At 50.9% G+C, this 14,147-nt stretch overlaps 1 protein-coding gene across 1 annotated transcript; it reads right to left on the reverse strand.

Annotated features, from left to right (window-relative positions):
- Positions 1 to 4,077: 4,077 nt before the first annotated feature.
- Positions 4,078 to 7,833, reverse strand: FOXI2 (forkhead box I2). The gene is made up of 2 exons (XM_033130829.1): positions 7,175 to 7,833; positions 4,078 to 6,502 (listed from the first exon to the last, which is right to left on the reverse strand). The coding sequence occupies exons 1-2, from the start codon at positions 7,731 to 7,733 to the stop codon at positions 6,060 to 6,062; spliced, it is 1,002 nt and encodes a 333-aa protein (XP_032986720.1). The 5' UTR covers positions 7,734 to 7,833; the 3' UTR covers positions 4,078 to 6,059.
- Positions 7,834 to 14,147: the final 6,314 nt, after the last annotated feature.

Consider the following 14,147-nt stretch of genomic DNA (forward strand, 5'->3'; position numbering starts at 1 on the left):
GACCTTAAAAGTTCTCATCACAAGAAAAAAAATTTTGTTAACTATGTGTAGTAATGCTGTTAACTAGACTTCCTTTGGTGATCATTTCACAAATATCAAATGTATACAAATATCAAATCATGTTGTACACCTGAAACTAATCTAATGTTATTTGTTAATTATATCTCAATAAAAATATTAAAAATTGCATAATAAATTGCATAATAAATGATTCTTTAAATGTTTTCCTTTCTGCTTCCGTTTTTAATTTTTCTTACATGGCATTGTTTAAGTAACATGATAAATTGCTTTAAATTTCCCACAATTAAAATATATGATGTGATTTATTCCGTTTAGCAGAAATATAAGCACTTAAGAAAATCAAAGAAGGCAACGTCAATAAAGCGACGAGGCAGTAGCCCTGTTCCACTCAGGATTATAAAAAAAGCGTAAAGAATTTAGTGCCACGTTTTCAAGAATCCTGAAACAGAAACCTTTCATTAAAGTATTACTTCTACTCACTGCAGAAGTCCACCTTCCTCTAAAGCAACCTGCCCTTAGGCTTCTCAGAGTAAAGTGAACAGAGCAAAGTGAAGTCCAGTCAAAGGCAGCAGAGGTGTTTGGCTCAGGTGCAGGAGTTAATGTGTGCCTTGGGCAGGGCCAGACCACTGGTGCGTGGAGATGGAGGTGATGGATTGCTGGGACGGATTAGGGGCCTGCAGACAGGCAGACCCCGAACACGGCAGAAGAAGGCAGTAAGAGCTACCTATCGTTCATACGTCTTTTACCTCACCCCACCGATTTGTCTTCGTAAGGCCAGGCCCTATGGAAGGAGCCTAGAAGTATGCATGGCACAATTCCTGTCCTCACATCTTCCTGCCAACCTGGTAGCTAAGCCTTCTTCTGGATGAGGGGACTTAGGTCTGGGGAGAGCAGAGAGGAAGGGGTAGGGTGGCTGGAATATATGTGGGCATCACTGGTAAACATGGAAGAATCCCTCAGAGAAAGGTACATGTATGTAACCTCCCACCAAGGTGTGGCCGCAAAGGTATCAGCCTAGATTCCCTGGGACACCATTTGTATTTTCATGGTTGCTTTCATGTTCCAAGTAAGGATCTTACGTGAACTAACCAAACCTTGCTGGCCTCATCTCCTACTACACCTTGGAACTTTTCTCTCCCGGCTCCACGCCGCCTCCTGCACACAGCCCACCAGCACAGGGCCCTCTGCCCAATGACACTTGTCTCCAAGGCTGTCTCATTCATGTTTGTATCCGGAGGGTCCAGCAGAAGGTCTGGTCCTCTGTCAGGACGAATCAGGCCCATCCTAGGAGACTGGGGGCCTTATGATAGGACGGGGGCCTATCATGGGAGGGAGAGTGTATGGCAAGCTTACGGTACAACTACACGCATTCATTCATTCATTCATTCATTCACCTCCTCCCACCTGGGCGTCTATACGGGGATGTTACTGTGAAATGAAGCAGGCAGGCTCCTCCCCACACAGACCATCATCTTGAGGGGAGGTGATGCATTCCATCCAGATGCTGCAGGGGTAGAGGGGAGAAGCATCTAACTTTGACTTTGGATGTCAGGGAAAGTTCCTGAAAAGTGAGGTCTCTGTAGGCCCTGAAGTTGGAAGTGGAAGGCAGAGGAATCAGAAGCAGGGGATAGGTAGGTACCTGCTCACACAGCTCAGTATAATCTGTGGCCTCTGGGAAACAACTCAGCCAATTGGTCAGGGCCTCAGTTTCTGCATCAGTAAAATGGGCATAATAATACTTGCCTCACTGGGTGGTTGTGAAGGCTTAATGAGATAATATCTAGTAAGCATCTAATAGACACCTTAACACCTTGATGTTTAATCAATGTCGGATGAATGGGTGATTCTGGGGGTAGAGAAAGCCTCACCGACTCATCAGTTCCATTTGCTCTATATTAAAGCAGGGATACAATTCTGATTTATTTTGGTGAAATTTCCAATTTAATATACCATTCATTTATCCTCCATGAACTGAGTAAAACCAAGAATATGTCACATTCTTTGTTTAACCACTGATGATAACTGATCAACACGTCCATTTATTGCAGGTGCCAGGCACTTAGCCTTAAAAATGTAGCTCAGCAAATTTTCCATTAGATGAAAAGAAAAAGAGTTTCCAAAAGTTCACTTCATGGATGCAGGGATGCGCCACAGGAATTCATCCCCAGGAGCCCTGGAGAAAGGCCAGCTCTAACCACAGTGACTGCCATCTGCTCTCACCCTCAGACCGTAGGTCTTCTAATAAGAGGACAGCTTTCATGTTAAGGTACGTGACGGTGCTGTGCAGAAGGGAGCGAATGGGATTTGCCCCAGCCCTGTAGTGGTCAGTTCCTGGCCTAAGTCACAAGGAAGCTATAGCACTGAGAAGCCAAACACATCCAAGGTTAGCAACATGGCAAACACAGCGAGCTGTATTTAAAGGCACAATGCGATAATTGTGTTTACAAATGAGACGGCTTATTGATTTGACCGTAAAGTCATCTCCTGGGAGCCAAATAGCCACAGTCCAGGCTGTAATCGCTCTTTCACCTGTCTCACCACTGGAAGGAGGCTCTGTGAAGCCCGCAACGGGCTCAGGCTAGTCGCTGCAGGGCTTAGCTGGCACTGGAAAAGGTGTACGGAATGCATCGCATTTTATTAGGACCTTTGAGGTGACTCAGCTCCTATTGCTTTCTGTGATGTTTGCACATGTGCCTCTACATCTGAGGTCTAGTCCTGACTGCAAACGTGACATTCTCACACTGTTGTTTGAAAACACTCTGCCTTTGAGTATCAAGAGTAGGTGCTGAGGATATGTGCACATGAAGGTGTATTTCTGAGTTTGGGCCATGGAAAGGTGGCACTTCTCACAGGAGTCCTTTTTAGCTCTCGTTAGATGAGCTTCTGGAGGTCACTTGGTCCTCCGACTCAACTTTCCTACTGGCAAAATGGCGGTGAACTTCAGTTTCCCTTTTCACTGAAGAGTTGTAATAATTCCTGTGCCCTTATATCCCTAAATGAAAAATACCACTTTAATTAGGAAATTAAAGATTGAAAGTTGCACATTAATATCCCAAGGCAGCTTTGCTAAAATGCAAAACTTTTGTTCATCATAAACACACTCCATGTTTCATCAATAAGTGAAAGGTGAACTCATATCTTGAAATTTCTGCTCGCTTTTTAAAATTAGTTACTACGCTTCTTAAAATACTTTTTAACAAAGTTTTGAGTATTCATCCTGGTGTTCTTCCCATGGGGCCTGCTCTTCACCTGATGACTAGTATGTTTCCAGGGGAGACCACAATTCACTTTATTATTATGCTGTTTGGTTCTCAAACACTTGAGAATTTCCACTACTGTTTAGCAATGGAAAGTATTCCTAATAACCTGGTATTCTGGCAATTTTAATTCTTTCCCCTCCGATGTTTGAAACAACTTGATTCCATGTTTGAAACTTTTCAACACCACTGAAATGTTACTGCAGACTAAGAACTGATTATTCCAATAATATACCATCACATGCCCATAACATCATACAGAGGCACTTGTTTTGTAAAGGCTTCCAATTATTTTAAAAATGATTTGAAATTTTCTATAGCTTTGCTATTTCCAAAACAACAAAGGGACAGAGAGGTGGAGAAGATGGGGCCTGTCCTGCGGTGAGAAGATTTTCCTGGCCTCCAGCAGCAGTTGTCCCCCCCACCCCCACCTCCAACCAACAGGAATTGGTCCTTCAGTTGCCCATCTACAGGCCGCTTTCAAAATTATGGTCAAGTTCACTGAGTCCTGGCCAGAAGAAAGTAATTATAAACCACTTACAAACTGCTTTGTTCTGTTTATTATTTTGATTTCAGCACAGTTTCTTTCCTCTGGGGAAATACCTCTTTGAGAAGTGGCTTTGTGAAGGTGCCTTCGCCAGGGCCCACAAACTGCATGCGGTCCTGCTCCCCCAACCCCCATCCCCATGTGAAAACACATCCACACATGTGGACTGTCGTGGAAGTGGAAAGGATTCTGAGTTCCGAATACCCTGCGCTGCTAGAACTATTTTAAACTGCACTTCTTATAAAGATTCTATTTGATTGTACCATTACCTCTTAATGATATAAAGCTTGAATGCAGGAACAATTTTTAAACCACAAAAACTGATGTTTAGTCAAACCAAAAGTTAAAAAATATTTTTGAAAAGTTTGTTTTCCTCAATTTTAAGAGAAAACCACTGTTAGAAAAAATTTTTAAAAGCCCCAATCTCACTATGTTCTAGCAGTCATGCAGCAATGATACGAAACGTTTATATACATGTTTTCCAGACAATTTTCTTAAAAGCCCATGGATTGTCAAATTGTATGTTGTATTTGCCCAATGTTGTCAAACTAAATAAAAAAAAAAATTTCCTTCTCTCTAAGTTTCCTGCAAACACAGAGTCTAAACCGGGAATGTTGGAAATAGCGGCAGAATTCTTCTAATGTATGAAACAGCATGTATATTCGAGGCACTTATACTGGTGTTTATTTTTAGCATTTAAGTTTATTAAAATAGGCTCAAGATAAAATTCTTTATAAGGTAAGGATTTTCTTTTCCTTTCCTGGCCTTCTTTAATTATGTTACATTTGGGGAGTGTCCCCCAAAGAGATTTGGGGTTGGCTGTAAGTTTGGCTGGGCAACATGATTATCACAAACAGAACCGCGGGTAGCAGAGATGAGATGGGGGGAGTCAGCAACTTTCCGGCTGCCACCAGAGACTCAGTGAAACATGATCCAGGGTCCAAACTTCCCCCAATCTTGGCTTGTTCTATCCATGCCTCAACCTCCACACAGGCAGGCACATGCACACAAGCGCACTGTCGTTCATCAGGACTTCTGATGGGTCAGCTCTAAGCAACCCACCAGCGCCACGGTGATTCCAGCACCAGGGCGGCTGCAGTCAGATTTGGAGCTAATCACAGAAGTTGCATTGGGTGGAGGCCAGGGCTGGGCTCCTTAAATCCACTGCCCTCCTCCAAATTCGCTGTGTCCTTTCCCTGCTCCCTCTAGCACCAGCCCCAAAGGCAGGAAGGTGGGTGTGCCTGCCAAGCACTGGTAGCTCCAGGAGGCGCAGAATGATCCCAGGGCCCTCCTGCTGCTAGAAACTCTGGAGGTAAGGAGGCCAAAATGTCCCCTCCAGTGGCTGTGGGCTCCAAAGATAACCTTCCAGGTAAATACAAATTGGGGGTGGGGGGTGCTTAAATTCACACAGGAGGCAGCTGCTCAGCTCTCCACACAGGGGGCAGCTCAGGGCCCTGACTGGGGGTAAGGGACAAGGAGAGAGAGAGAGAGAGAGAGAGAGAGAGAGAGAGAGAGAGAGAGAGAGAGAGAGAGAGAGAGAGAGAGGAAAACAAGGGTGGCCTGGGGCTTGCCTCACATGAGCTTGCGTGAGTGCAGGTAAGGTGGGGGAGGCAAACTGAGCCTATCTGGGATTCTTGGGTGCTCCTGTGGTCCCCAGAGGTGCCTGGTCTTAGGACAGAGTCAATGAGACCCTGCGCTGAGAAACAAGGCAGGGAGCTAGTATCCCCAGGGGCCAATCCCTGCTTGGGCAGGCAGCCCTCCTCCCTTTCATCATGGGCAGCTCCAGCCATTAGAAAGTACCTCTTACACCTGTCCCAGATTCCCCTCGCTGCGCACACCTGGTGAGGGTGGTGAGAAGCCAAGAGCCCGACTGGAGCGGCTCCGGAATCCCGTGATCCTCTCTGGAATTGAGTCAAGGGAAGGCCCTGAGCCGCCGGGTGGGCCAGGCTGGGATAGGGGAGAGTATCAGGTACAGATAGGCCCCAGGTAGAACACAGAGCGCCCCGTTGCCCCATCTGAATGGGCGCCTGGATGAGGGGCACACAATTGAGCCACCCAGAAGGCTGAGGCGCCGCTCAGCTCAGTTCCCTGCGGGCCCTGCCACCCTGGTTCTGTGCTCCCTCCGCAGCCCTGACCTCTGCGGCGCCAATACGCGGGGCTGTCACCAGGCGGGAATCCCGGGCTTTGGCTAAGCGCCTCTGGATAGGGCACTCGGGACCATCCCTGGACGCCCTTCAAACTTCGGTCCCTTCCCGACTGTAGACGAAGTGACCGACACGGAAGCTGGTGGCCGCCGTCTGATGGCCACTGGAGAAGCTAGGCGCGGGGCCAGGGGACTGGGCACCGTGTGCGGCGACCGTTGTCGGTCTCCCGAAAGAAAAGTCACCCGCCAGTCCCCCTGGGAAGGCACCAAGGCCACCAGCCAGGGCGCCCATGGCCGAGGCGAAACTGGAGAAGCAGGCGGCAGCCTGGGGTGCAGGCGGGGATGGCGAGGCCTGCAGGTTCGGGGACGCTGCGCCCAGGGGATCCCGCTCCAGCGCCTTGGCTCCTTCTGGGCTCCGGGCTCCCGAGGGTGCGGCTGCGCTTGCCTCTCCTCTCCTCTTCCTCTTCCGTCGAAAGTTCCCGTTATCGAACATTTTCTCGCAGTTTGGGTCCAGGGTCCAGTAATTGCCCTTGCCTGCGGAGGAAGAAAGAGCTTGGTTCAGAAAACTCGAGGTTTGAAGGGTCGTGGCCTGAACCTGAGAAATGGAGGTCAACTTTGGAAAGATTCCCCCACTGGCTCCACCCAAGGGCCCCTCACCCCACCCCAAACCGTGGGGTGGCACTCTGTACCTGAACCAACAGGCCTCCACCGCCAGGGTAGGAAGAATTTGCACTTTCCGGAGAGATCGGAGAAGGGGGAGCCCCAGGAAATGCTGAGACCCCCCAAGTTCAAGTCCAGAGAGAAGGCCTACAGGTGCAGAACTCTGGACTCTGGTCCCAGCGCTTCACAAAGCGGCACTTCATTTGTCCTAGCAGCCCCGGGGGTAGGCACTTCTTCCCCATTTTACAGAAGGGACACTGAAGTCCTGAGAAGTAACTCTAAAGGTCGCCCGCCCTTCGCAGGAGCGCGCAGAGACTTCGAGATTCAGAGGACCGGACGTGAAGTCAGGGCCTGTGGGTCCTGCGGCCCTCTGTGAGCCCTTCTGCCGCCACGCACGTCCCTCCTCCCGCCGCTCCCTGCCTCAGCACCCCCAGCTGTAAGGAGAGGGCTGGGCGGCCCAAGGCCGTCCCCATCCCTGGAGAGCCAGCTGCCTGGGTGCGGGAATGCGCCGACTCCTGGACGGGGCGATCCGCGCGCCTAGGTTACCTGGGTCGTCCTCGTCGCGGGGCACCTTCTTGAAGCAGTCGTTGAGCGACAGGTTGTGGCGGATGGAGTTCTGCCAGCCCGCCTTGCTGCGCTTGTAAAAGGGGAAGTTGCTGGCCACGTATTGGTAGATCTGGCTGAGCGTCAGTTTCCGCAGCGGCGCGCTCTGAATGGCCATGGCGATGAGCGCCGAATACGAGTAGGGCGGCCGCACCAGCCTCAGAAGCTCCTGCTGGCCGGACAGGCTCAGCCAGGCGAAGTCGGCGCCAGCCAGGCCGCCCGCTGCGCCGAGGAGCTGGCCGGGGGCCGCGTAGCCGGGGGCCGCGTAGGGAGACGCCGGCCCAGGTCCCGGCGCGTAAGGCGCGGGGTTCAGAGCCGGGGCGTTCAGCCACAGGCGCGGGCCGCCGCCCGCCGCACCCAGGTCACCGCGCCCGTAGCTCGCTGGGCTGGCGGCTGCCCGGGCCTGGCTGTGCGGGGCCGGGCACACACCTGAGCCGTCGCAGTATGTGGCCATGTCCAGCCGCTCCCGGGTGTGGCCGGGCGGCTCCGCGCCGAAGCTCATGGGCGCCCCATTCAGCGCGGCCGCTAGCAGCTCCCGGGTGCGGCCCGCCAGGCCCCACCGGCCGCCCTTTAAATGCCGTCGGGGTCCGAGCCCCAGGTGAGTGTCGTTGGCCAGCCTCCTCCCCGCCAGCCTCGGAAGAGTGATATCTCGGTCCCCGCCCCGGGGTCAGCTTTCCGCCCCGCCCTGGTCCCGACGCGCTCCTGGTGAGCCACCGCAGCTACTCCCCCACGCTGTGCCTCTTTCGCCGCAGACCAAGTCGTTCTCGACCTTTGTCACTGGTGCCCTGGGTCCCTAGGGGTCCCAAGGATCCCCTAGTCTTCAGCCTCGCAGGCCCGGCTGCCCTGGATCCTCTGGCAGGTCCACGTCACCCGCAGGCTCTGGGGATTGCGGCGCAGTAGCCTAGTTCAACGTGCGCCTCCTTGCTCGCCCACGGGGACTCTGCCCCTGTGGAATCCTGCATCGCCCAGGCCCCTGTGTGGTTGGGGCCACCGGCTGGGGAGCGGAGGGCTGCCGTGCCGGGCAAGGAGTCGCGATGACGCCCACGAGGGTCGGCGCGATGGAGGACTCGAGAGCCCAAGGCCCGGCCTGGCTGGCGGCGGACAGTGGCCCTGGAGTCAAATGGAGTCCCCGCGTGACAAACGCTCGAAGGCAGACAAGACCCCTGTAAGGGTCGAGACACTGGGAGCTCCGGACGCCCCACCAATCCAGGGAAACAAGCCTGGGACCCGCCGGCTTGTCCTTGCGATGGCCTCAGGCACGGAGTGCAGGGGCTGGCAACACCCTCCGCTGCTTCCCCTCTGGACGCCTCCAAAGCGGACGTCTCTGCGGTGCGCGGGACAACAGCCGCGGTGCCCCAGGCCATCGCGCTGCCCCGCAGCCTCTCTCCTGACCTCTGACCCTTGGCTCCCCACGTCGCTCGGTTCCCCGCTCCCCCGCTGCGGGCTCCACAGCCAGTCCCGGCCAGGCTGGTGCGCTGTCGGGCCAGGCGCCTGGGAGGAGCGCGGGCCGCCCGGGTCCCGGTACCTGCCACCTGCCCTCGCTGGAGAAGAAGCGCAAATTCTCGCTGAATCATCGAGGTTCAGAAAGGAGGCGACCCGCCTTGTCACTACGAAATACATCGGCCAAGACGTTAGCGCCTTTTCTGTGGAAACTGGTCTCGCCCTAGGCCCTCCTGAATGTCTTGGGGGCAGTGGATCCTCAAAGCAAATAAATTTCGATTCATTTATAAATCAAAAATTGCAATCCTCTTGCCTCCTCCCCCCCAACACACACACTTTTAGCGGCGGGGAGGAGGAGGGCGGGTGGGTTGGGGCTAAGGATTGGATGAATGGACTTGGGCTCTGGAACCAAGGGGCCACTTAGTGTTGGTGCTGTCCTACCCTCTCAGATTGTAATTTCCAATGTTATGTAAAACAACCAATTTGTGGAACAATTTAACAAAAGGCAGAGGGAGGGTCCCTCTACTGTGCTGAGGGCCTCTCCTCCCGGAAGTAACAACCCTTAGGAAGTGGTCGGCTTCTCCGGGATAGAGACCAGGAGGCTGGTCTCTCAACCAGTCACGGGAAAGAAAGGCCCCGAATTTCTAATTGTTGTCAAAGGAAAACACAGGTGGGATCCCAGTACCTTTCAGAAGTGCCCTCCCCCAACCCGACCCCCGACCTTCACTGCAAGGACAGTTTGGGGAGACGAAGTACTCAGAATGAGAAATCCTCCCCTGCTTTTTCTTGCTTCTATCAAAAACACTCCCCAGAACCAACCTTCTGCCTCTCAGCTTAGAGACTTTCATATGTCCTCACAATTTCAAATAGTCAAGACTTTTGGTAACTGCATCTTTTTTTTGGGGGGGGGGTCTTTTTCAAGGTAACTACATCTTAATGAGAGTACCTTTCCATCAGCAAATGCAAGCACCATGTAGGTATGTTCAGTGGGGGGCAACCTGCGGGTGGGCACATATACCTATAGACACACCCTCCTCCCTGCGTAACATCTGCGTAGCATCTGTAGTTTGCTGACAGTTGAAGCAGGTTCCACACCTGACATTTTGAAGTGGTTGCTGGTTAAGAGGCAGCTTTCTAGAAACCGTGCTTCAGGAGAATGAAACATCGCAGAGGCCATCCAGCTTTGCCTTGACACAAATGACCAGGATAGCGGAGAAAGAGAGTGAAGATGGGAAGTGCAGCCAGGTGGGCGGGCTTACCTGCATGGCCTGCATCCCCAAGGACCCACCAGGCCTCCCCTTGTCCCAGCAGCTGATGTGTAACTGCTGTGGGGTAGCAGAAGAATGCGGCTGCTCCGTGTGGGGATATCGATTGTCCGAGGCTTTGAACGTAGAAGACGCTTAGCTTGGCAGGACAGTGACGAGGGAGAAAGAATTGATTTCATGTACCGTTAACTGTTCTTCTGTGATAATCATATCAAAGATGTTGAATTGTAAAGGGCAGCTTGGGTCATCTCTTGCAAGGTAAGGGGATAAAAAAAGATGATAGTTGTTGCCAAATTCCCTTTACCTTTAGTAGCCTTTCTTTCTGTTAAAATTGTGGAGTCTTTAACACTTGGGAGTTTCAGGACCTCTAAGAAAATCAGACAAACCTTCACATAATTGCCCTCAATTTTACTTTATAAAAATCATTACAGTTTGTGCTGTGCAGGAATGCCCATATTTTAATCACCCTTCTTTGCATTCTGAGTCCCATGCGTATCTTCCACCTCTGTTGGAATAGCTTCCTTCTCTTCCAACACATCAGACTCACGACAGGAGTGTCAGTAGATGGAGGACAGTCATTCTTGGGGGGAACGGGCTCACACTTGAGTCAGTCTTGGATGGAACTCTGATGAGAATTATTCCAAGGGGAAAAAAACCCCAAAACTCAGGGAGAAGAAATAATGAGGGAAAAGGCTTTGCTTTTAGAGGCGCCAGCTCCCCCTGGGCCCTGGGCCCTGCCCGGGATTTCTGCTGGACTTCCCTAAACAGAACAGGCCCCCTTTCTCAAACCCATTCCTTTCTCCTTTATTCTCAGAAGTGACCCCTCTGCCTCCTGTGAGGATAGGTCTCCCCCAGCTTCCTCCACCAAACTTCCAAGCCCACTTGTGGCTGTGCCCACAGCTGTCTTCCTTCCTTGTGGTCACTGGGGAAGGGGTGTCCCTTCTTCCTTAAGTCAGCCTCTCTTCTGGGTAGGACAGGAGAGCCATCTGAGGTGCACCGTTAAGGGGGGGGTGGGCTCCCTGAAATGGCCCTGAGCATGAGGTGCTGTGCTCCTAAGCTCTAGATCCCACACTCTTCTCAGGGGCCTCATCCTGGGATCCTCCCTCCTCCCCCATGCGGCCCCATCAGCGTTTACAGATCTCAGTCTGGGCCATGACAAACTTCTCTTCAGCCAGAATCCCTCTTTAGATCCTTTGCTTCTCTTGGGCAGCCCAGCTTCTAGAAGGGTTGCCTCTGGTGGCTGGTCCTCCCCTCTGGTAACACAGTTCTTACTCAGCCCAGGCAGACACCCACCCCCAGGACTCCACTGACACTGCTCAGGCAGAGTGTCCAGTGGCCTCTGTCCCTCTACACCCAGTGATCACGGCTACTTCTCGTTTTGCTTGACTCTCAGCAGCTGCTGACACCTTCCAGAACCAACACCCCTTTCTCTAGCTGCTTTTAAACCCTGTGCCCTGGTTTCCTCCCCCTTCCCCGGCTCCTTCTCAGGCCCTGCGTCGGCCCGCCTTCCTCTCATTCTCTGTTCCACACCCTCTTCTCCTCACTCCTGTGGCTTTAACTACCAGCCATTAACTCAAGTTTTCTCAGCCTCAGCACGATTGACCGATGGGGCTGGAGAATTCTTTGCTGCACTGTAGGGTGTTTACCCGTGTTCCCAGTCTTGCCAGCGATATCCCTCTGTTGGGACAACCTAAAATGCCTCTGGACACTGCCAACTGCTCCCGTGGGGCCAAATCACACCCACTGAGAGCTCCTGTATTAACTAATAGCTCCCGGTTTTTAGCTTCCACCCCCAATCCTGCTTCTCTGTGGTATCTTTCTGAATGGCAGTATTATATACCCTGTTGTTTAAGGCAACCCCTGGGAGGCCTCCTTGACTCCTCCCCTACCCATTTCCACATCTAGTTAGTCAGCAAGGCTTCTTCGTGCTGTATCTTTGCTCTCACCCACGTCTGTAACCCACAGCCCGTTCCTCAGGCCCACGCCACTATCTTCCTTCAGGATTATCGCCACAGCTTCTAATCGGGGACCGCTCATCTCACCCCTCTCTCTATGTTATCCACGCTATGGCCAGACCGCTATTTCTGAAGTTGCGGTGGGCGGAATTCTATAGATGGTCCCCAAGATTCCCTGATTATTCAACCAGAAACTAACCTTGGTGCTGCTGTGAAGAGATTTTGCAGATGTAATTAAAGCCCCAAGTCGGTTGACTTTATGGTATGGGACTTATCCTGGTGGGCCTGACCCAATGTGCTGAGCCCTTTAAAAGCGGAGTTTTTGCTAGCGGGCAGTAGAAGCAGAAGTCAGAGGGTTGATATGTTACTGCTGGTCAGATGAGCACTGAGAGTAGCCTCTAGGGAGCTAAGAGTGACCCTCAACTGACACCCAGCAAGGAAGCAGGGAGTTCAGCACTACGACCACGAGAAGCTGAGTTCTGCCAGTGACAGGGATGGCCTGGGAAGGGGACTTGAGCTCTAGCTGCCGTGGTCAACAGCTCGGTTGTGGGCTGAGCAGAGAAGCCAGCTAGGCCGTGCTAGACATCTGTCCTACAGGAACTAATGAACGGGTATTGTTTTCAGCTGCTAAGCTTGTGGTAATGTGTCACATGGCAGCAGAAAGCTTGCGAATAAAACAAAAGCCAAAACCAGGGGCGGTGTCACTCACTTAGGGACTCTCCCAGCATGAGGAAGAGGTCCCCACTTCTCAAAGTGACACGGCCCTGCCCCTGTGCCCTGAGTTCTCACCACCCCCTGCGTGGGACTCTAAGTAAGGCACCTCCACTAAGCTCATGGCTCATCGTCAGGAACCAGTTCGTTTGGAAGAGGCTACCTAATTTTTTTAAATGTTCAAAATAGATTGAAACGTTCAAAATGGATAGCATAGATCATTTACTACATCCACAAAAAAACCTCTTCTTGACTTTTGCAGATTTTTGTCTTCCAAATAATGCCCCAAGTTCTGGAAATATATATGGATTTCCCATTCTCACTATAGAAGGGGTCAGATCAGGGGCCACTGTGGCCAAAAAGCTCAGGCTGGGGAGTCAGCCTGCTCTTGGCTTGACCCCCGCCTCCAGCCATGGGTCAAGGGGTCGTAGGTCAGTGATCCCGTCTCTGAGTCCCATTGTTTGCCCCGGCTCTGAAGTGCTTTGACATACTAGGTTTCTCAATTAATACATCCCCTCTTTCTTCACCACCCCATGGTAGCTCACAACTGAAATTTGCCTCAATCTCTTAACGCTGAGGGGGAAAAAAATTATAGCAACATTAGGGCATGCAGACTGCCTAGAACTTTCTTCAGCTGGCAAATGTGAAGGTGAGCGCTTTAGCTACAGACGAACCTGGATTCGAATTTTGACTCTAGCCTCAAGCAGCTGAATGAGTGGGCTGCTTAACCCTTCCAAATCTCAGTTTCTCATCTGCAAAGTGGTGCGAATTGCCCCATCTCATAGGTTACGTGAAGACTACATGAGACAATGTAGTGTGTAAAACACTAAAGCATAAGTATTAAGTACTTACTATGGTATCTACTGGTACTCTCTCTTAGTCAATCAATTATCACTGGTCTGGAGAATGGACCCTGAGTTTGGAGTTTGTCACTCCCTCCATATTAAATACACTCTCATACCCAAGCATGTTATCTATATTCTTGATGTGAAACTGAGGAAAGGATTTATTTACAAGATTTTTTTCTCCAAAATAGGAAAATTAGGAACTAATCCGTGGCATTATGCTTGGATACAATAAAGAATCCAGTTTCCCAGGTAAAGGTGTCTCTAGGTAAGAATTGCTATTGATTTTATTTTCCGTGATGGTCACTGCCTGAATCAATTATTCCACTGTGATTTGCAAAATGGAAAATTTGTAATTCTGTCATTCCTTTAACATTCATTGATTATCATTTTTCTGTAAAACAGAGCTTTCTGTCATCAACTGGACTTATTTGTTTTCCCGAAACCAATTACTTGGTAATTTAACTGTACAATGTTTATTTTCTTTCGTGTATGTGCTTAGTAAATAGGTGTGATAGAATGTATATGAGGTTACTTGAATGTTAAAGATTATGCAACCATTGGGAACACCGAAGATCGAAGATCGTTCTAAGTGTCATGGTAACAATTTGTATTAAAAGGCAAAACTATATACATGATTCTTTCTCGTTCTTGATCAATTTTAAGAGTAAGTTTTGTTGAAACAGTCATCTTAATTGGA

Source organism: Rhinolophus ferrumequinum, chromosome 16 (assembly GCF_004115265.2).
Source record: "Rhinolophus ferrumequinum isolate MPI-CBG mRhiFer1 chromosome 16, mRhiFer1_v1.p, whole genome shotgun sequence".
Taxonomy (NCBI): Eukaryota; Metazoa; Chordata; class Mammalia; order Chiroptera; family Rhinolophidae; genus Rhinolophus; species Rhinolophus ferrumequinum.